Raw genomic sequence first — 24500 nt, forward strand, 5'->3', positions numbered from 1 at the left:
TTCAGTATTTCTAATTAATTTATAAGATTCCAAAAAAAAATTCCTTTGACAATGGTGTGAAGAGCCTTTATATTAGGTGTGTATATAAACATATGTGTAAGATATAAAGATATATGTATATTTATATATATACACATACATATATAAGCATAAAGTACATGAATTAGTTAATGCCTAGCTTAATATGATCATCTAAGTACCCAAAATACTTTTATCCTAAAATAGACAAGTATCCTAATTTTCAGCTAGAGCCAAATACAAACCACAACAGAACAAAATCCATAAAATAAAATAAACATGAGAATAAGGTCAGGTTAGGTATTAAATGTAAACTTTTGTCACCATTGTAAAGACAAAGTCCATTTACTTTATGTAAATTGTTTTTGCATTCAATTATAAAACCGATCAATATTCTTAATGTTCCTAAGGGTATCTGTTAGAAGACAAACGTATTGATTCAAAGAATAAAAGTGCCATTTTCTTTTCCAATGTATGTACTAACAAGATAGGTTATTTATATTATTTATTTGACTAATGTGTGTGTGTGTGTGTGTGTGTGTGTGTGTGTGTAAACATATTTCCCAGGTAAACATTAATAGAATACACACACACACACACAAAATAAATGTGCATTATTGTTTTACATATTTATCTCCCTAACTAGAAGAAACAGATTAAGCTCTCTGTATTCAAAGATTCACCAGTGGGATGTGAGTAATCATTCATTTGATTATTTCATCCTTAAAATGTTGACTGAACAACTTTCCTGTCAAAGTCTCTCACTAGGCAATTTGGGAAAATAAAACAAGATTTTATTTATGAAAGCTGCTGCATAGTAACTGTGAGCTGAATCAGATCAGGCTGTAAGAGCAAAGATCTAGCCTAACTGACACATAGAAATGTCAACACTGTCAGTGAAATAGCTGCATTACAAAGGCATGAATCAAGCTTCTAAGAGAGGAGAGGCTTCTTCCTGCAGAAATAAAGACGACTTCAAGGAAATGGGGTAGGATTTTAATAAGTAGATTATGGAGCTGGTTATATAGCAACACAAGGAATTAGCAAAAGCTGAGATGGAAAGAAGGCAGAAAGGGTCCTGGAGAAATGTCATTGATCAGTCTGCCTAGAGTACAAGATTTGAGTAGGGTGGAGATAAGTATTTTTTTGGAAAGGGAAGCTTTGCTAGCCCACTCTTTTTTAGCAGGGATGTCCTTCATCCGGCCCCTCATCCCACCCCACTGATATAAAGTAACTTACTAATGTGAGGAACAGAAAGAAGGAAGGATGGTGTGCATGTTACTAGACAATACCGTGAACATGCCCAGTTTCTATTTGTATTCTACATGCCTTCTATTCATATAGATGCTCAAATACTTTTCCACTGGTTTAACAAAAAAGATGGAAGAGGAAGTATCTGAAATATATAGTACATGACAACTCAAGTTAACTGAAAAGATATTTACAGAGTTCAATGAGGACTGAATAGAATTTATGAGTTTGAAGGTAAGGCAGCTAGATATTTCAAGACATTTCTACTTCTTTTTTTATTTGAGAGAGAGAGCAAATGGGATAGAAGGGCAGAGGGAAAGAGGGAATCTTAAGCAGCCTCACAGAGCTCCATGTGGGGCTTGATTCCAGGATCTTGGGATCATGACCTGAGCTGAAATCAAGAGTTGGATGCTCAATTGACTGAGCCAGGCAGGCATCCCACAAGTACGAAGACATTTCTTGGTTATTGGTATTATTATATAAAACAAGCTTTAATATCGGAGAAATACATATTTTTAAGTCCTTAAAATAATTTTCTTTTCCCATTAGTATACTCTATGACCACAGCAAATTCTACAAATATTTTAAAGTTAAAAAGAGGCTCAACTCAAAATTTCCACTTCCTTAAATAATGGATGCTTGTGTCATTCCCAATGTTTACCTGGGAAATTTCTTTAGAATGATTGATAAATGTAAAATTTAGGAAGAAAAATGTATACCTTCTCTCCATCGTATCTGTTCCACTGCTGCCTTTCTCATCTCTCTTAAGGTTCACGTGGACATAGTCCCCTCAAATAACTTTACATATTAACGATAGATATATCTATGAGTAAACGAAATTTCCCAGGACGAGCATATTTCTGATAAGGCCAAGGTCACATAATCAATCTAAGCCAACAAACTTTTTTTTTGGAAGAAAAACTGATTTTGTTGGTTATAGATAAAGACCCTTGTCAAATATCAAGCAGTTCCATGCCACTGATTCTGTGAGGAACTGGACTGTATGTAGAGGAGACTCTGGATAAATCCATCACTCACTCTAGAGAAAAAGATGCATTTCAAATCCTGGGGATGATGAATCTGTAGCACATTATTGGTATACAAACAAAGACAGGTACTTTTCATTATTATCCTACCTAATATACTAACTGCCTCAGTGGTAGGGTAAGGAGGATAATAATGGCAATTTTGGTGTTTTATTTCTGTAAATTTGGGGCCATATAACATCTCTGGGACTTATTCAACTCAACCCACAGGATGTAAAGGCTTGGTTTGAATATACTATAAAGTTCCTTTCAGTCTCAATTTAGTTGACTTTATTTTTTTCTTCTGGTTAATTCCTGTTATCTGTTGAATTCTTTTGTGAGCACTTTGGGCTTCAATTTTATTATAATTTTCAACTTTGTATGTATTCTAATTAAGACTTAGGTAGAAAAATCTAGCATTAGCATTACATTCTTCCTTGACATCTGACTAAACAAAGTGGGTTTTAAAATCTGTTTGTATAACATTTTATTCCTTGGAATTGAGATTGATTAGAAGGGCAATAATCAGTCCTAATATTGGGTTAAAAAGCTTATTTCAGTGTCTGTACCAAGTTACTCTGCACTTGAATGACCTACTTTACCTGAATTTTTTGTTTTTTTGCATTTATTTGAGAGAGCGAGAGAGCGAGAGAGCGAGAGAGAGAGAGAGAGAGAGAGTGTGTGTGTGTGTGTGGGGGGGGGGGTGAGGAGCAAGTGGGGGAGGGGCAGAGGAAGAGGGAGAAAGAATCTTAAGCAAGCTCCCCGCCCAGCTCCACCCCCATGCAGGACTCCAAATGAGATCATGACTGGAGATGAAATCAAGAGTCGGATGCTTAACCGACTAAGTCACCCAGGTACCCTTTGCATGTTGTTTGTAAGAGTCCAGTGTTTGACCCCATTTTTGTGGTTTGGATAGGAAGGAAGGTAACTGTTAAAAGTTGCTTTTCAATTATATGGGAATTCTGACTTATAGTAAAACAAGAAACACTGAAAACCAATTTTACATAATTCTTGCATCAGTTCTATATTTTCTTGTTTGGTTTTTACTCTCTTGGGAAGAAATAGAAGAAGTCTGTGTTTTCAAAGATTAACTTTTTTTTTTCCTGAAATCACAATTAATCAGAGGATTGTAATCCTTCCCATATATCTGTTTTATATGATTCGAAGGCTCATGCCTTTTTCCTTTATCTTCTTTTTCAAGTTTCAGATTCTTTAAGGGTCTCTGAACATCATAAGAGGTTAAGATTGAATTTTATTTGTTGGTCTTTGTATTAAATGATGAATAGTTCAATATTAACTGATGCTCATTTCTTTTTTTTTTTTATTTTTTTTTTCAACGTTTATTTATTTTTGGGACAGAGAGAGACCGAGCATGAACGGGGGAGGGGCAGAGAGAGAGGGAGACACAGAATCGGAAACAGGCTCCAGGCTCTGGGCCATCAGCCCAGAGCCTGACGCGGGGCTCGAACTCACGGACCGCGAGATCGTGACCTGGCTGAAGTCGGATGCTCAACCGACTGCGCCACCCAGGCGCCCCCTGATGCTCATTTCTAATTGTCTTCTAATAATCCTGACTAGCAAAGAAGAATACTGAAATGACAATGAGAAGTCCTCTATCTGATTCATGGACAAGTAATTTAAAATTCTTGGGACTCAGTTACCTTATTTGGAAAAATGTGTTTGCCATGCTCTGTTGAGTGAAAACTTGATTCTCAACAGAGCACTAATTCAGGGCTATGTGGGCGGATTCAAAGAGAATTTTGAAGAAAATAAGACTTGTCTGCAAGGCAACTGGTGCACACCTCCTCAGGAAGGTGGGTTGGTCATCTTCCTCATGAAGGAGCTGCCTTCATCAGTGAGCGGCACTAACCTCAGAGGATGAGGGTTCTGAAGGTTTAAGTAGAGCAATTACCCTGTACATGTTGTTCATTTGGTGTCCAGTGTAAATTCATATTCTTTTCCATCAGAACATAGGCTAAAACATTTTAGGTTCTCATCTTCTAATATATTATTACCCAGCTTCTATCAAACCTTTACTTAGACAAATAATGCCTACAGATGATTAGGCATTAGAGACATTCTAAAGAGTAGAGTATGGGCTCTGGAAACACACTTCTTGTGTTCAAATCATGGCTCCAGCACTTGCTAGTTCTGTAAACTTCTGCACAACTCAACCTCTGTATGCTTTGGTTTCTCATTTGTGAAAAGAAAATAACATTAGCACCTGCCTCACAGGATTGTTGTGGGGATTAAATGAGGGATTAAACACTAAGTGCTTAGAACAGTATCTGGCACATGTAAGCCCTCAATAACTATTAATCAAAATTTTTACCATTATGGAGATGTTAAAACTGAGTTATTTCAGGTACAGAAATATTGTAAATTCAGTCCATGCGAGACATTTAATCATCACAGAGCTACATATCAGGGTTTTAGTAACTTAAGCCAAAGTATAAATTCACTGTTTTTTTCTTTAACGATACAGCCTCAGATTTTTTTGAGTATTTATACATTAAAAAAATGAGATAAAAAAATCTTTCATTTGCTATGAGTATTTAAGATATTGTGTGTATTTTTACCCTTTGACTCAACTTTACTTCTGAGAAAAGTTTTCCTGTGTTGAAGAATTGCTGTGGGTATGTCTATTAAAAAATGATAATTATACAAAATGGTACTTGGTTTCTGACAGTTTTAACCTACAAAAACTGCAGTTTCATAGGTTCAATCTATTCTCATACCTTCATTTTTGCCTTGGCTCTCAGGAAAATTAGAACTAAACTTAAGGGTAAGACTGAAACATTTTTGGAGAAAAGTTGTATATACACAATAATAAAATATTGTACTCATGAAAGTTGTTAAAAGGATCAAGTAAGATAATGTAGATGAAGGCATTTTATAATCTAAACTAAAAAATTTGAATCCACGGGCTCAGGTCACTACACAAAATTTCTTCCTACAACTTTGTTACTTCTTAGACTCCTTCTAAACCATAAATCTCAACACTTAATGTCTTCAAATTCTTTCCATAATATTTAGGATAAGACTCGGAGGTAGTCCCTATTTAGTTCTCAAGCATCACACTGGCCCCATGTGCCTCCATCCTGAGACCCTTGCAGTTACCTAAGTCTGTCATCCTCTCACTTGTCTCCTTGTCTGATCACACTATGACCTTGGTCTGTAATGCTTATCCACTTGCCTGCCTGGATAATTTCTCCTTTTATCTTCAGATCCAGCTCAAGCATCCTCAGTTGAAATAACTGCCTCAGTTAAAACTCTTTAATCAAAATTACCTTTCACCTGAACTACTATCTTAGCTTCCCAATTAGTGTCTGTATTTATAGTTTGACATTTCTCTAGTTCATCAATATTAGTCTAAATCACAGGTCCCATCACATCACCATGGTGCTGAAAAATACAGCTGTCCTTTGACTCCAAGATAAGGCCTAAAATCCTCAGCATGGAGTTGAAGACTCTTCAATATTACATCCAGGATGATCTCATTAGGTACAAGAGAAAAGATACGATGGAAATGAGGGGAAAAACATTTTATAAACCTACCATTTTCTTTTAAGGGTACTTGGGATGAAGAATTTCCAGAACTATGCAAAGTCATTCCTGTGGCATAAATTAAATTATTAGACAGTTTATAAAGTGGTCAGATACTATAGTAGAAATTTCTGATAAATTCATAAAAATCAATAAAACATTAAGGCGGAAACATTTTTTAAATTTACACTCAGAAAAATGTCTTCTGACATGGGCTTATTATTATTTTTAATATCCAAATTAAGCATATCAGCTTGTTTTGCAGAATAAATTTAAACACAAGTGTATTGTTTCTGATAATGACATTTTGATATGTCAAATATGAAATGATGACACTGAAATGAGTTTTAAAAGCATTTGGTCAAATGTTAAAAGAAAATTCAGTAATCAGAATGAATAATCTTAATCAAAAAAAAATTTCAGAAAAATATTTACTATTCTACATCTGATATGTGATGAATTTTTATGTAGAATTTTTATTTAGAATCTATAAGAGATCCCATTATATATGAATATCCTTTGAAAAGCATTTTTGAAAGACTGAATTAGTGTCTTCCTAGGCTATTTTCAACATATTGAGTGACCTATAGGGTGAAATCTTGCCTTTAATCTAAAGTTTTTCACCAATTCAATTTAAATTGATGATAGTATCATCTCTGAAAGCTGTGGAAACCTACATCAATACAGTAAAGTTACTTTCCGGAAATATCAACTGTCAACTATAGACTAGAGTTCTCTTTTGACTTCATTTACTCCATAGATCTTCAATCCAACTACAAATAAGAAAATATTTTTTAACTTTGTGTAATTAGGGTTAAATGGTCAAACTTTGGTCTAAGTAAGTTAACTAGTATTATTTGGTAAAACAGCAGAAGAGGGTGTCCTTGTTTCTCTTTTTTTTTGTCTCCCCAGCTGTTTCTTATTCTGAGTAGTCGTTCACACTTCTGTGCTTAAATATCTACTCCTCTGAAAGATTGCAGTGCATTTCCCTTTTAAGATGCCTAAAACAACAGGAAACCTGAACTATTTATAAGGTAGTATGCATTTATACACTTCTACATTTAAATAATTAATGTGACCCAGCTAGCTGGGAGAACTGGAAAAAAACTTAAATCAACTAAGAATTTCCACCTACCAACCATAGTATATTTCATAAAATTATCTGGTTTCAGAGACAATTCCACTCATGCTAAGCTGAAAGTACCCTAAAGAAACATTTCTTTAAAAAATATAGTATGAGTGGGGTCCACTTTCACAGGTTTGTAGGGGAGAATCCAAAGGGAGGCTATCCAAAACAAAGCCATGGTACCAGGCTGTGTGGGTTCTCTCAGCAAGACTGTCATGGTTTTTCTCTGCAACCAAGAGAAAGTGAAGTAACAGTCTGTGCCATGAAGTAATCACCTGTTAAATCAGTTTTTGATTTGACTTGGTGCATTTTTAGGCAGCCTAAAATTTCATATACATGAGCAGTTTTGGCAATTAGGACAAAGAAGCAAAGATATTATCTTGGTAGCTAACATTATTTCGTTCACTTCACTACGAGCATGAGGTACGGGAGAAAGAAGGTAAGCTTGTTTATGCTGACCTATAACATATGCTTGACCAGGGTCTTCAAAGGATGAGGAGTCTGATTCATGTTTCCTCCTTTCAGGACTTCTATTTAAACTTGCAACAGACTTTGAACTAAAGAGGGAAAAGGAAAGTAGGAGGGGGATGTGTCAATGTAAAAAGATATGGTGAAAATAATAAAACATCAAAACAAAAACAAATGTATGAAATGTAGAATTTACAAAGACGTAGTTGGGTAATTATGTTCTTACTTATTAAGTTTTGTGAATCCTGCCAAAGATTCTGTATCAGATCTCGCCATCGGGTGTAATGGTTTTCCTACCAACTCCACAATGGTTTGTGGTGGGGATTCCATGTTAACAATGACATTTTTCCGATGAGGATAGAGAGAGGCCTGACTGAGATCGTGGTATGATTTACTCATCCCTCTAGGCTTTTCCTCCCAGGAAGCTTTGTCACTCTTCTCTTTTGCACTGTTTTGCAATGGCTGGTAAAGCGACAGCTCTGAGCAGGATAGCCTCTTCAGAATCTCAGCTTGAACGGACAGAGGTCGAAGGGCAAGTTTGTTCAGGGTGCTGCTGGCCAGACTGCCAGTGCTGATTGCTCGTCCCATATTAAATCCTCTAACGGACTCTGCTTGGAGGTTCAGGCTCCTAAACGAAGCTCTCTCTACAAGGAAATAGGAGGGCTTTACACGATGGAAACACCGAGTACCTTTATGAGAAGAGTTATTTCAATAAATAAAATACAGCATGCAGTTTTTTTTAATTGTTTTGATTGCCAAGGTAAGCAGTGGCTTTCCAATTGTGGCAATCAAGGATTTGAAAAAGGAGTTTAGAAGATCCTGGTTTTCAAACCATCTTTCCATCCCTGTAGCTCTTCCTACTCCATCTAACGAAACTTGTGCATCTAATACTGTCTGGGCTTTGGGCTTGCTGACTCCACATTCCCAATTTTGGGTTTCAGTTAAAAATGACAACAACATTTGGCATGGAAATGTTCAACCCTAGTAGTGTCTCTGCTAAAATATCAGCAAGCCAAGGATGGGGAGAGGGAGAGATGAAGCCTGGACGACTGACATAGTGAGGTCATGCCTGAAAAAGAAGCTATGCATAGGAGAATTTTGCTCAGAGAAAAAGTTCTTGGTTATTAGATTTTTAAAAGCTTATGGCGGATTGTGGTGATAGTTGCACAAGTCTGTGAATATACTAAAAACTACTGAATTGTACACTTTAAGTGGGTGAACTATATAGGATGTGAATTATATATACCTCAATAAAATTTTACCACAAAGAAAAAAAAAGCTTTTACAGAAAATTATTTTTTTGTTATTTCATTACTATGCCAATCTCACCTTCCCCACTTCGTTGATTTTTTGTGATTTAAGTGAGGCTCGGGGGGCATGGGAGAATCAGGTATTATTTGCCTTCTTTCTTTTTTGGTTTCTTTTTATTAACATGATGAAGGAGCTGGGGTTCTCTTTATGCTTAAATTCCTTTCACTCCGAAATACACATCTAAAGTCTTGCAGAGGCTAAATTTAGAGATACTTTATAACAAGTGCTTGGTTATTCTATTTTGTGAGAGCCAATGTCATGGCAGTACTTGACCATTTGAGGCTATTAACGAAAGAGCATTGTATCACAGAATTTTAGCATCAAAATTCTTTCATGTAAATAAAGGGTCAGGAGCACAAAATTTCAAATGATTTAGTTGTTCATGAACTAGTAATTCACATTACAATGCACCCTGTTTGGTGTCCCCATGGAAAATACCAACCCTGTGTTACACTCTATAAGGACTCTGGTTTGACCACTATGTAAAACAGCTACAACAACTTCCTTTAAAAAAATAATTGTCAAATGTTGCTAACTTAGATCTTTGGACTCTGTTTCATTTATCTTCTAATTCCTAGGAAGATTAATAATTAATATTTCACCTCAGGCATAAACAGATAGAAAAACACTTAAGGTTTTTAATATGCATCAGAATGAAGTTTAGACAATCTCCTTGTCAACAGGAAAATTCACCGTTTTTTCTCTGAAGTAGGAGTGGACACCAAGTTAAAACATGAGAATAAAAATAAGATATTGGTTTACAAATTCCCAGAATGAACTTTTTAGCTTAAAATAACAGTTTTATTAGAGCAAATAATATTATCTATATCTATATCTATATCTATATCATCTATATCTATATCTATATCTATATCTATCTATTATTTTTGCTTTGAGAGCACACTGTAATCAAAGATACAAAACTGAGTCTTACACAGATTCAACTACCAGGAAATGCTTTTACACCCAACAGATTTCTTCACCCATAAGGAAAATGTACACCAAATTTTGGGAGAAATAGGGACAGTCTGTTTTGTAAACATATCAAAGCTTACGCTATTCAATTCCACTCATAGCCTACTCCTGGGTAGGACTTAAAATACTGTATATATTCATTGGATGGAAGCATAAACTATTCATTTATCTGGTCTGTCCTTAATCCCTTTCACCTAGAAAGGACTCCAATATGGACTTCCAGGATTGGAAAGGACATTGGAATGAGCCTACATCCTAATACTAATGTTTCAGATGTGAACTCACAGGCTTGCTAGTTCTGCACTGATTCTGCAATCCACACTACCTCATCTCTGCTTGTGCTATTGTTTCAGTCCCTTGTACCCTTTTGTACTCCCTTGAACTGTCAACTTAACTGTATGCTCTTCTGGGGAGAGAGACTTCATTTATTTTTGTTATCCCACAGCACCCAGCATGATATCTTACAAGTAGTTAAGTGCTCAATAAATGATTATTAATTTCATTCTATGTATGAAGTTGATTCTATTTGATGAAAACTCATCAAATAGAAATTAAGATATCAGGGTTCCGGCCTCGTTTGGCCTCTATGACGTTAGGTGAGACACTATGCTCTGAACCTGTTTCCTTGTTTGACTTAATGGCCTCTAAGGTTCTAGCACCAACATTCTACGATGCAAAAGAAGTAACATACATTTGTTAGCCCACCAGCCTCCTACAGACAATACGAGTTATTTTCACTTGTTTAGTACTAATAGTTAAGTAGGCGGGTAGTTACTTTTAAGCCATTTTAAGCAAAAAATAATTCTTTTGAAGGTTTAACAAAATCTAGGATAAGATGTAGATAATACTGTTTTAAAGTGCTTTAACATAGGAGTTCAAGGATACACAGCTGCTGTGTTCCTCGGTGCAAACCTGTGAGTTACACAGGGCATTCCTATTTCATGGATGAGGAAAATGAGACTCCAAGAAGTCATTTCCTTTCATAAGGGGTCATTATACTGCTGCTACGATTACTGCTTCCATCAGTGGTAGTAGTGGTAAAACAATGTTGATGATGGTGATGATAACAATAATATTATTCAATACTTACTCTGTCAGGCACCTTTAAGGTGCTTACATGTATGAATTCATTTCATCTTTACAACAACCTCATGATGTAGGTATTACCATTATGATAATCACTTTACAGACAGGGAACTAAGGCAGAGAGTTTAAGTGCCTGCCCAAGGCTTCAGAGCTTGTAAGTAATGGAGTGAGGTTTGTATGCTGGCGGTCTGGCTCCACAGTTCATGCTCTTAACTCCTATACTATATTGTTTTTCAGTATAAGGAATGTGGAGGATGAAGGGCTAACTTTGTAGTTTTGTCTTCAGATCTTTTTCATTACAGCACATTATACCACATCTGTAATGGTGCAACCTTCAACTGTTCAATTTTCGTTTGTATTGAATAGAATATTAGTCCAGGTAGGAAAACTGATAGCTCTAACAAGTTTGATATTTCACTGCACTTGTAAAATATGTAAGAGCATACAATTTTTCTAGCAGAGCAAAGTAGGGAAAGAAAAGGAATAATTAGATTACATTACAGCAGTAATCACCATATTTTAGCATGCATAAAAATCATTACTGAGGAAAGCCTGTTAAAATGCAGATTCCAGAGACCCAACACCCAAATATGATGATTCACCAAGTTTCAGGTAGGTTTTTGGAATCTTCATTTTTAATAAGCATACAGCCCCTACTGTCTTGGCTCTGAAAGGCTGAGAAACATCTATACATAGGCTGCCATCACCCCAGTCTGATCCTATAGGGAACACACTTTTTGTAGGGTTTCAGGATATGAGAAAGTTTGGATACAGGATTTTTAGGACTCTCTCTGCCGCACAAGGTCACCAGTGCCATTCCATTAAATTTAAAAATCAAATTCTTCAGAATATTTCACAGAAAACTATAAGAATTTACTATGCACAACTAGGTTTTGTGTAACTTTAATCTGTACATGTGGTCTTACAGAGTAAGCTTTCAATATTTCATTTCTGACAGAGATATTTTTTTGAGAGCTGAACTAGTTCCTTCTGATGGTTCCTTTTCAAAAGGAACTGAAACCACTCTCCTGAGCATTTACACTGTGTATGGTGGTTATTGACCTCAGTCTCTGAAGAAGGACACACTCAAGTAAAACTAACACGTGGGAAATCTGCCACCCTTAACTGTTATGGTATGTCACTTCACTGTCCTGGGTGCATACTCCCCCTGCTCCCTGCCCTGTTTCCCAGGTTTTTTCCCTCCCCTGGAAAGCCCTGCCATTTATCTTTAACCTACTTATTTTTGTCCTTCAAATTCCAGTTCCATTGCCACCACTGGAGTATTCTGGCCTCTGACCTCCCTCTGTTCTTACAGTGTAGATCATGTAGTCTGTATGGTGTAATCTGTTATTAAAACCTTGACCCTCTATTGTGTACTATTGTTTCGTCTTACCTTCCCAAATAGCACGTAACTTTACTATGCGTAGCGACTGTGACCCAAATGTAATACTTACATCAGTTAGCCTAATGATAAGCACAAAATAAACATTTCAACAGGTACTACCTGACAGTTTTGGGTCACTGTTTTCAAAATGAACATGAAGTTGAAATCTTGGCTTCATCTGTGGCACCTTTATAAACTTGACTTAGTCTAACTTTCATCCTCAAAATGGAAATTCTTTTAAAATTTGTGGCAAAAATCAAGCACATATCCTGATCATCTGACCCAATTTGCTTGTCCTTACCCATATCTTGGGCATCTTGGTTGCTCTGTCTTGCTCGCATCTGCAGCTGGAACTTGTGCTGGGAAGAGCACAAATGCAGCAGGTACTGGCACACCTTACTGTTGTCTGTCTGGAAGGCATGTTTTATTCCATCTGATGTGTTCTGCAAGGTGATTTTCTTTTTCTGCAATGTAATCAGGGGTATTAATAATTAGGATGTTTTCCTATCACCTTATGACTAAATTCTGTAAACAGCAATTAATAAGTAGAGATATTATTTTTATTTCCCACGAGGCAGGAGTATTCCTTGACCTGCCTCTAACATAAATATGGAAAAATATAATCCTGTTATTATTACAGATTCAGGAAATAAATGAAATTAATATTATTTGTCACTTTCAGAAATTGTAGCCTAGATCAGACAGTGTACCGGCTATTGGCAAGGGAAAAATTACCCTTAATGAGATTATTAACATTTTGAGTTTACTACAATGTTGACAAATACCAAAGCTGTTTGAAAAAGACGTCACGGAAATATGTTCTTCTTGGGTAAGAAAATGAATTTCGGCAAAAATTGATTTATTAATATATAAGAGCTGTGATTCTACCAAGAAGAATCTTGGTGGCCTGTAGGCTGGGATGGAAATTGGGAGAAGCTAACATGTAGGAATGGAGAGGCACTGGGTGACATGGCTGCTGGGATGAGAGAGAAAAAAAATTGATATTTAGAGTTAGAGTGATTCTTGCATTCAAATTCAGGGGAAACAGGAGAACCACCACTTAGTGTTATCTCTCATATATTTCTTGAAAAATGATGTCTCCTGCTTAAGAGGGCATCTGAAATGTTGCAACCTCTGTGGTGAGGCTTGCAGGTGATCCGTATATCTTAAAAGATTAACATTCAGCATGCCAGGGATCTAAGAATAATGTCTCTGGAGAATTGCTTATGTCCAGTTAGACTCTACTCTAGCTCTTGGTTGCTTCTACTGTGCAAATTATTTTCCCTATTCATGTCCCTTGTCTTCAAATGGAGAAGCAGGCATGGGAAAGTCAAATTTGGTAAGGCTAACAAATGACACAATAACAGAGTATTACTCAAACTTCAATCATGCAGGTGGCTTCTTCATAATTTCTGGTCTTGTTTATTCATAAATTTTAAAATTGACTTTGCTTATTTACATAAATTCATTTAAGCTTTGTATCACAGCTGTAAATAGAAAACTAGTACCACTTGCCATAAATAGAGTCCAGCTATTAAAAATATGTAATCAATGCAATAAGAACAAAATGAGATCATTAAATTCTAGCTGGATGTGTTGCCAATGAAATCTCTGGGACCCTGTTCTCTCTTTGCTAAAAAAAGGAAATCAGGGAGTATTAAAGGGTAGTTAAAGACACAGTAGCACCAAATTAGTATCTTGACTATCAGCGATACACCTAGTAACTATTCAAATAGTTACAGGTTTCAAACAAATCATAAAAATAATTGATTCTAAGTGTTTACTGATAGACTGGACAAGAAATGTGCCCCAGGGAATTCAATTGTGAGAGATGAGAAGGGCAAAGGGTGACTTTTCCAGCTCCCCAGAGGCTAGTGGGGAAAAAAAAGGAGGGTTAAAAAGAGAGCTCTGTGTTGGAGAAGGAACTTTAGGATAAACAAGTTTTGCTAAACACAAGAATCAGTCTGCTTGGGAATGTGGTCTATTCTCTATTACTGGAGATCTTTAAATATGAGCTAATCACAGCCAGTTCTATATATAGTGGGGCTGGTGTGATAGCTTGGCAAACAACAGAGAGCTATATGCTAGACAATTTATTTGATTTGTTGCCTTTTCTAAACTGGTCAAAATTAGATTTGTATTTAATTAATCTAAGGTTTCCTCCAGATATTTGTGCTGCCAGCATTTCCATTGGGGAATGTACATTATACCCTGGTAATTTCCTGGTCTTGACTATCTTGGGAACATGAGAATGTCTGGGCTTTCCTGAGAGAACACATTATTATCTGGTAATCTTAGTGTATCTCAGAGTTTCACAGAAAACCAACCAGCTAACCGCCAAGTCTAGAACTGATTTCAAAAGATCTCTAGGTTGAAGATTAACCAGAGTGAGTTGGGACTTTGAGACTGGTATCCTTATAACCCTTGTACTAGTGAGAACCTATTTCATCCCAAGTATGAATTCGAGATGTCAGTGGATCCGGAATACCATTAGGAAAACAAATATCTCAACATAATTTTTGATTCATCTCTGGGGCTTCCCAATTGCATTTCAATGTTCAGATACTCCACAACAATTTCCAAAATCAAAATATGCCTTTACAGCTCACTATCTTTCATAAACATGATATTCTAAAAGTGTTATCATCACAGGAAGTATACACTAAAACTTAAATCTGCAGAAAGTCCTGGGACATTAAAAAAAAAAAAAGTCCTTTAGTTCATAAAATCCAATACATTTCTGGACTGCTAAGGTTCAAAAACAGTTGTTGTGATGGACCCAACATTGAGCTAGATAAAATTTACTAGGGTTAAAGTAATTATTTATTTTAAATATATTAGAGGAGCTTCTCCATGTGAGAAGTTAGTATGCTAGAATAAGTTCTGAATTAACAGAAAAGTCAACTTGGTTGTAATTTAACTAAAGTTAACTGAGCATGTAACCAGCTAGGAATGTATACTATTCTTTTAAAAATTACTTCCTGAGAAAACTAAAACCAAATAAAATCCTAATAATACTTCCTACAATTAAGAAAGGAGAGTAAATAGTATTAAAATGTATTAGCCCTACTGAATAGAAGGATGTAGAGTTTACTTAAGGAAAATCAACTAATATGTTACATTTGAAATTGACAACACCTATTTTAAAATATAATGAAAAGGGGTTAAAATGGACATACGGAAAAAGAAATCTTCTTGGTTTCCCTCCATGGAAAGCGAAGGACCAATGTGCGAACTCCATTGTGAACCTCAAACACAAGGACACCTTTAGAACAGACTCCAAGCAATATTCCAGTTTGTGACTTTTTCTCAGGGTGCACTCGATGAAAATGAACTCCATATTCTGTCAGCCTTTGACAGACCTGTGGGGACAATACCACACCATAGCAATGCACCTTAGTAAAGGGTGGCATACAGATACAGAAGTTGTACCATCCTAGTTTAACATGGAAAGAACAGTTTTTTCAACAAATGTGCTGAATCAAATAGATATTCACATGCAAGAAAATGAATCTTGACCCTTACTACACCCAGTATATGAAAATTAACCCCAAATGGATCACAGTCCTAAATATAGCAGCTAAAGTGTAAAGCTTAGAAAATCTTTGTGGGTGTGGGTTTGACAAAGATATCTTTAATGGGACATAAAAAACATGAATCTTAGAAGGAAGAATTGGTAAACTGAAAATTTTACTCTTCAAAAGTCAATGATAAAATATAAAGGCAAGCCACCGACTAGGAGATATATATATAAAGCAACTGCATTCAGAATATATTAAAAAACAGGTACTTCTCAGCGATAAGGAGACACTTAACCAGATACAAAAAGGGGCAAAATATTTTATTAGACACTTCAACAAAAAAGATATATGAATGGCAAATAATGAAAAGATGCTCAACATGAAAGTAATTAGGGAAATATAAGTTAAAACCACAATGATATACCATTACTTACCTATTTCAATAGTTAAAGTGTAAAGGACTGAACATACCAAGAATTTTGAGGATGCGGAACAACTAGAAATTTCACACACTGCTGGTAATACTATGAAGTTGGACAACCACCTTAGAACATTTGACAGTTTCTTATAAAGTTAAACATACACTTACCATAGATCCCAGCAACCCTACTACTAGGTTGTTACTCAGAAGAAATATAAACCATATGTTCACATAAAAATGTGTATTTGAAAGTTTATAGCAGCTCTATATCCATCAACTGATGAAAGTGTAGTACAAAGGAAAACTACCCAGCAATAAAAAAAAAAAAGGAAAGAAAGAAAAGAAAAAAAAACTTACTGATACATACCATACTATGGATGAATCTCAGAAGTATTATTCTAAGTGAGAAGAGCCAGATACAGAAGACTACATAATATATAATTCTTTTTTTTTTTTTTTCAACGTTTATTTATTTTTGGGACAGAGAGAGACAGAGCATGAACGGGGGAGGGGCAGAGAGAGAGGGAGACACAGAATCGGAAACAGGCTCCAGGCTCTGAGCCATCAGCCCAGAGCCTGACGCGGGGCTCGAACTCACGGACCGCGAGATCGTGACCTGGCTGAAGTGGGACGCTTAACCGACTGCGCCACCCAGGCGCCCAATATATAATTCTTTATATGAAATTCTAGACAAGAAAAAACTATGGTGATAGAAAGCAGATCAGTAGTTGCCAAGGGCTGCGGTGGGGGTGGGGGAAGTGGACTGACTGTAAAGGGACATGAAGACACTTTTTGGTATTGGAAATGAGTTATATCAGGGGTGGGTAAAACCTTTTCTTTGAAGGGCCAGATATGGGGCACCTGCCTGGCTCAGTCCAAAGAGCATATCTTATGATTCTTGATCTCAGGGGTGTGAGTTCAACCCCATCCTGAGTGTAGAGATTACTTAAATAAATAATTAAAAAAAATATAAAGGGCCAGATAGTAAATACTTTAGGCTTTTGGGGGAGGCGTCATACGATTTCTGCTGTAACTACTCAACTCTGCTGTTGTAGTGTGAAAGCAGATAGGCAATATGGAAACAAATGAGCATGGCCAAGTTCTGATAAAACTTTATTTACAAAATAAGCAAGCCACAGTTTGCTAATCCTTGTTCTTCATCGTGATTATACAGATGGTGGTATATATATATTTCTCAAACTATATATATTTCTCGAAATTTACTGAACACTCAAAAGTTATGAATTTTATTGTATGTCAATTATGCCTCAATAAAGCATATTTGCAGAAAGATAAAAGTTTTTCAAAGGTAATGCAATATATAGCAGAAGTGTAACTTTAGAAAGGTGTATTAATGAGATTTAAAAAACCTCAGGTTAGAAGAAAGATGCTGAAGTTAAAGAGAACAGAGTAACAGTATACATTATTAGGAGTAGGGCAACCTACTGATGCATTATGCACACTACTTACACAGAGAAAGCTAATGCTCAGAAAGGTTAAACAGATTATCCAAGTTCACACAGCTGGTTGAAACAAGAACTCAAGTGCAAGACTCTCTGACTAGAAATTCCCATACAAATTCTTACCACTGTGCTAATCTGCTTTCTACCTTTGCTAATAAAAAATGACAGAATTTGATATTTATGTCCTACAAGTATAAAAATGTAATGACCAAGGGAAAATATAACTATGTAATTTAATGCCTTTAAATGTTGACTCAAACAAAACAAACCACCTTGTCTTTCATACCATAAACTCTAGATTAAAGCTGGTGTAAGTCTGTGAGTGAAACCCTTTCATAGACACTTCTAGGGCTGGGAAACTTGGCTCCCTCCAATAAGGAGCAGCAAATGGAAGGAATACTGTTACACGCTAGGGAGGTGAACCAGGAGAATGTTCTGAAAGTTTCTCTTTTCAACAGAATACTATACTTGCTATTCTTATTGGAAGTTAACATAGTACTATCTTTCCTGATCACAAACGCACTATTTGTCTGAGGTCTCAAAGAAAGCTGGTGGCAGAACTAGAACCATAAGTCAGTTTTTTCTGGCCCCCTTCCATTATGTGAATTATTAGATGTTAGTTGAAAGACCATTTTTAGAAGATATAATTGGGTTTTAAGCCTTTTAAGAAAAAAAAAACAGTAATTCTAGAATCAATATGAACTCGAATCCTATATCCAGTCAGTCACAAAATTCAGTTGTTACTTTATAATGCTTCTTGATATGTTTATAATGTGTTTTGAGTATAGAATGGAATAAAAGCAAAGAATCCATAGCCAGATAGATATGGGTTCAAATCACTATTTCACCCTACATACCAGCCATCGACTTGGGAACATTACATTTCCTCTTTGAGCTTCAGTTCTCTCTTTTACAAGATAACTAAAATATCATGGTTTTAGTCAGGAATAAGTGACATGAGATAATGAATAGTATCCAGTTATTGGCAAATGAGGTTTTAGATATATGCCCTCCAATATTTCTTGCTTACTTTGAAAAAGATACAAAGTTTATCATTTGTAATCTTACATACTTACCTTTAAAAATTCTAACTCTGTCTCTTTTTCAGAAGCTCCCACATAGGTATTATGTAATTTGGGTAACTCTTCTTTAACATAGGATAAATCAAGTTTCTCCATCACTCTGGGAGGCAAATAATGTTCTAGTCTAAAATAAGACACACCATGAACCTAGAAAAGAAAATTAAAAAAAAATTTTTTTTTAACATTTATTTATTATTGAAAGATAGAGAGAGACAGAGACACAGAGCATGAGCAGGGGAGGGGTAGAGAGAGGGGGAGACACAGAATCTGAAGCAGGCTCTAGGCTCTAAGCTTTCAGCACAGAGCCCGATGCGGGGCTCAAACTCACAAACTGTTGAGATCATGACCTGAGCCGAAGTTGGTCACCTAACCGACTGAGCCACCCAGGTACCCCAAGAGAATGTTTTTATAAGCAATTCTGTTCGCGTTCTTCGTCCTATCTTAAAGTTCTTGCCTAAACTGAGAGGTAAGACACCAAAAAAAAAAAAAAAATTTTTTTTTTGTTTATTTATATTTTGAGAGAGAGTGAGAAAGAGAGAGAGCAGGGAGGTGCAGAGAGTCAGAGATTGAATCTGAAGCTGGTTCTAGGCTCTGAGCTGTCAGCACAGAGCCCAACATGGAGCTCAAACTTGTGATCTGTGAGATCATGACCTGAACCGAAGTCAGACGCCCAAAGGATGGAGCCACCCAGGCGTCCTGAGGTAAGACACTTTTATTTAGACTTCTCCCTGAGGAGTTTTAGAGGGAATGCATCAATCTTTGTCTTTCATTGTGAGGTAAAATGATTGAACTGATTAGCAAGCTTAAGGAGACAGACAACAAGGGGCAAATGTTACTACAGTCAGGGTTAATGTTATGAAGGATGCTACTCGAGTGGCAGACTCTTGCCCTTGCTTCCTCTGAGATCCACTTTTTTCTGGAATAATTGGCCATGAACATCTGTTCTCTGCACTGTGAGCTCAGTCAGGTTCTCAGGCTATCGCTGCATGGATCCATGTGGAAGGCAGAAGACCCCTTAGATCTAGATTAGGCTGGTAACCCCTGTGCCTAGTATCTATTAATTAGAAATTGGGAGAAGATATCCTGAAACTGTGAAACAGGAAATTTTACATAGGAGAAAAAAAAAAAAAAAAAGGAAAGCTACAATGTATGATTTAAAAAAAAATTTTTTAATGTTTATTTTTGAGAGAGAGAGACAGAGTGTGAACAGGGGAGGGGCAGAGAGAGAGGAAGACACAGAACCGAAGCAGGCTCCAGGCACAGAGCCTGATGTGGGGCTGGAACCCACAAACTGAGATCATGACCTGAGCGGAAGTCAGACACTTAACCGACTGAGCCATCCAGGCGCCCCTATGCTGTATGATTTTATATACAAATGTATGCAGGGAACCTGGTCACTTTGAGGTACCAAACTAGCCTTAAAAATCTCCAGATCTAAATAGCAAACACATGAACTAGGTTCAGTTCTTAATTATGTTGAGGATAAAAGTATTAATAAAAAGGTGGCCCTGGAGAAAAGCAAATCCTACCTCTGGTTGATAATCTCCATACTCAGCCTGGAGAGCCAAGGATGCCAGCAATAAAGAAGTCTCATCATCACAGTGCACCCTCTCCTCCAAGATATCCTTTCGGAGCTGAAGATAATACTGATGACAGGTCAGAGTATGTCTAGAACAACAAATGCATGCAGAAAACATGTAAACTTTATCTTGAATCTAAGGTGGTTTTTATTATTGGCCTATAAATTTAGTTCCCAAGATGGTTTATTATTAAGCTTTTTAAAAAAATGTTTATTTATTTATTTGGGGACACAGAGAGAGAGAGAGAGAGAGAGAGTGCATGAGCAGGTGAAGGGCAGAGAGACAGGGAGAGAGAGAATCCCAAGCAGGCTGTGCTGTGAGCATGGAGCCCAACAAGGGGCTCGATCTCTTATGGTCCATGACCATAAGATCATGACCCGAGCCAAAATCAAGAGCCAGACGCTTAACTAACTGAGACACCCAGGTGCCCCTATTATTTAGCTTTTAAGGCACAAGAATTTAATAAACTATGTTAAAGGAAACATTCCTTTTATGATAACAACATTATCATTGGTCAGAATCAAATAATTCAGTAGAAGTAAACTAAATGGTCAAAAGACTAGGCACCAAAAAGAGAAAGACAGAAACTCTTGTGTACTCACTGTATGAGAGTAACATCATCCATGAAAAATTTAATCCGGAAAAACAAAGTAAAATTAACAGTGGCTTTGCTCTTTTTCTTTGGTTCTTCTTTCCATCCCTCTGGGGCCACTTTGGTTAATTTTAAATCAGGATCAACAAAGAAATATTCATTATCTAAAGCAGAAAGAGAAAACATTCAGATATAATAAAATACTTTAATGTTTACTTCTGATTCCGTCAGGTTTTTTTTTTCTTTTTTATCAGACTTGCACGAGACAGTTTCACACGAGAATAAAACTGGATTTCTAAGGAGTACGGCAAGGAACTCTGAAGCACTCCATGTGGATGGGGGCAAGATGCTAGGGCTCTGTCTTGGAAGAATGAGGGCTCTATGGGCAGACTGAACTGGATTCAATACCACTACATCATTTACTATCTGCGGGACACTCAAATTATTTAACCTTTCTAGACATCAATTTTCTTGTCTGTAAAATCAGGATAGTGCAAATTCCTGCTTTCTAGCATTGCTGTAGGGAACAAATGACCTAACGTATATAAACCACTTGGTAAAACACGTGGCATATGGTAGGCATTCAATAAATATTAGCTATTATTTATTATTATTGAGCTTCCAACCGAAACCTAGGAGAAACAATACTCATCATTTTATTTCTATTTTTAATTCATTTAAATATTATTGATTTTCCAAGTAAAAATTATTCAATAAAATCTGACTTGTCCAGAATGTTTAAGAAATTAATGTATTATAAATAGAAATTCTGGTTAATTATTCATGTGAATGGTGTCACCTGATTAGTCCAAAATTACAACTAGTAAAGTGACAGAACATTAGTAGGCACTAATTGAATATTTATTGGATGACTCTACCAAGTGAATTATTAGTTTTTAAGAAACAAGAATTCAAAAACTAAGTTGAAGAAAACATTTCTTTTGTGACAAAGAAGACATTATCCTGATCTTGTAGGGTTTCAGGATAATTTGATCCTTAATTGTAATTTATAGTACTCTGTTGTCTAAGCTAAGTGAAATTTTGAGGTAAATAGGAATATAAAATATTAAAGAGTGACTTATAAATATAATGATTTATTAAAGAAGCATTTATTAAAGCCCAACTCCAAAGCAAGCAGCAGCTATGGAAATTCGAACTGATAAATAGGAATGGTTTCTTTTTAAAAAAATTTTTTTTTAAATTAAGTTTATTTATTTTGAGAAACACAGACAGTGTGAGTGGGGGAGGGGCAGAGAGAGCGGGAGCGAGAGCGGGAGCGAGAGCGGGAGCGAGAGCGGGAGCGAGAGCGGGAGCGAGAGCGGGAGCGAGAGCGGGAGCGAGAGCGGGAGCGAGAGCGGGAGCGAGAGCGGGAGCGAGAGCGGGAGCATTCCAAGCAGGCTCTGCACCATCAGTGCAGAGCAGGATGAGGGGCTCGAACCCATGAAACTGTGAGATCATGACCTGAGCCAAAACCAAGAGTTGGATGCTTAACCGAATGAGCTACCCAGGCACCCCTAAATGTTTTATTTTTTGAGAGAGAGAGAGTGCAAGCAGGGGAGGAGCAGAGGGGGCGCTGTGGGGACAGAGGATCCAAAGCAGGCTCCATACTGATAGCAGCGAGCCCTACTGTGGGGCTTGAACTCATGAACTGTGAGATCACAACCTGAGCCGAAGCTGGATGCTCAAGACTGAGCCATCCAGGCGACCCAATAGGAGTGGTTTCTACTGAAGCTGTGCTCTGAGCCCACTGTGAATGTTTCAAAGTTCAGTGCACATAAAGCTTAAAAAATATGTAAAATGACTCATTTGCAGTCATGTACTGAAAACATTTAAAAAAGACACTGTATATTTCTTTTTGGGTAGTAGGCTGAAGAAGTTGATGTGAGTGGGGATTCAGAAACAGGATCCTGCTATATATTCAAATTCAGATTAGCAGGATACTTAATTTCTAGAGTACATATGTAGGCAATTGACATATATAATGGTCCCCAAAACAGAATAATTAAAATCCACTTTTGTATAGTGAGAGCTAAAGGAAAATCTTCATGGTCAGGTATAGAAGACACTACAAGACACAGCTATTAAAACAGTGAACCTAATTAGGAGAAGGGAGTTCCTAACTCCACTTCTCAATGCTGACATGTTCATGTAGTTAATATTTCCCAAAACAAGTTGGGCAATAACAGGTATGGAAGTCAGCTTGTTGCCAAGTTTCTATACTACACCCTGAACTTAAAATATCTTGGTACCTCTGAGGGTAGCTAAAGCAAACAAATGATGTTCCACTAAGCCAATGTGGGCCACAACCATATCAAACACATCTTTACATATAGTTTTGGTATCACAAGTCAGTTCCAGTCTCTGCCCACTCAGAAGCATTATGTTTACTTTTCTTCGGTTATCTTCATTCTTCCCTTTCTTGGTCTACAATTGAAAAAAAAAAAAAAGGAAGGACATCTATTAAAATGAATATTATAAGAATTTTAACTGTTTTTTAAAACAGTCATTACGGAAAATACTAAGAGTGACACAAATTGGTTTTATTACTTACAAGGATAGATCGTGGCAAATCCAAAGATATAAAGGGTTCAATCGTCATTTTCACAAACTCGGGGCCAAAGAAATTCTGCAATCACATAGGCAGAATGAACAGTATTTACCATTTACTCTAGTGCTTTCCTTAAAGGGAAAATAATACAATAATAATATAAACAGAAGTTCTTCCTCAGTTTCATCTTCGACAGTGATGTCAAATGTAAAGCCTTTCTTCATACTGTTTTATAAGTTTTTCTTTTTTTGGCCTTTAGATAAACTCAGATGCTCAAACACAGTGGTAGTCTTAATTACCGATGTAATACAGTTATCAAGTTCATGATAAGGATTCGGTTTAGTACTGCTAATGTGTCAAGTGATTGAACACAGTTTCATTTGTTTCAGAGAGTGATATTTAAGGTATTCTAAAACAAATCACAGTTAAAGGACAACATGTACTTTGTAATTACAAAATATACATATCTATTCGTAATCATGTTTTTGGAACACTGTGACACTGTGTCTTTTTTCTTTTTGTCTAAATAGTGACAACTAGGGATATTAAGGCATCAGTCTTTGTCCCCAACTGCTGCCTCTACTGAGAAAACATTGTCTCAGAAGATGGGGGAGATGGGGGAGACAAAAGTGGAGTCCACACACTGCATTTACTGCTTTTTAATCTAGTCTTTTCCTTTACCTCTTGTATATCTAGAAGTTTTGCCAAGAGTGGATAACTGGTTGAGGAAATAACTTAAACTCTAGATGGGAGCAGGATTCAGAATAGACTGAAAGCTTATGTCCAAATGGACAAGGGCTATCTTGAGGCCAAAGACAACAGGTGGTGTGTGTGCATGCGTGTGTGCTCGCGTTAATGCACATGCATGTGTTTGCACTAATGAAGGTTACCAGAGTTTTATTGTTTGGTTTTTTTTTTTTTTTTTTTTTTTTTTTGGTTTCTTCTTTGGCTTCATGGTGTGGGAATTCTATCCAATTAACCAAGTGTGGAACATGTGACAGATACCATTTAAGTAAAACTTTAACATTAAGTGCCTGTTAATACTCAACGAACCAATTGGTAGGCCACATTTTAAACGAGAATAGAAAAAGAGCAGAAAAGAT

General features: G+C 36.5%; 1 protein-coding gene across 6 annotated transcripts in view; it reads right to left on the reverse strand.

Moving 5' to 3' along the window:
• Positions 1-24500, reverse strand: part of PTPN13 (protein tyrosine phosphatase non-receptor type 13) — a 233990-nt gene that overhangs the window by 53669 nt on the left and 155821 nt on the right. For 4 of the 6 annotated variants that reach the window (XM_047856949.1, XM_047856948.1, XM_047856947.1 and 1 more), the window contains 10 exons: positions 23401-23475; positions 23099-23273; positions 20860-21013; positions 20207-20345; positions 18672-18824; positions 15370-15552; positions 12492-12654; positions 7661-8078; positions 7426-7523; positions 5853-5909 (listed from right to left, as the gene is read on the reverse strand). In XM_047856949.1, coding sequence (XP_047712905.1) covers positions 5853-5909; positions 7426-7523; positions 7661-8078; positions 12492-12654; positions 15370-15552; positions 18672-18824; positions 20207-20345; positions 20860-21013; positions 23099-23273; positions 23401-23475 — 1615 coding nt within the window. The remainder of the gene's footprint in view (positions 1-5852; positions 5910-7425; positions 7524-7660; positions 8079-12491; positions 12655-15369; positions 15553-18671; positions 18825-20206; positions 20346-20859; positions 21014-23098; positions 23274-23400; positions 23476-24500) is intronic. The other 2 variants (XM_047856951.1, XM_047856952.1) reach the window with 1 other exon arrangement.

This window comes from Prionailurus viverrinus, chromosome B1 (assembly GCF_022837055.1).
Source record: "Prionailurus viverrinus isolate Anna chromosome B1, UM_Priviv_1.0, whole genome shotgun sequence".
Lineage (NCBI taxonomy): Eukaryota > Metazoa > Chordata > Mammalia > Carnivora > Felidae > Prionailurus > Prionailurus viverrinus.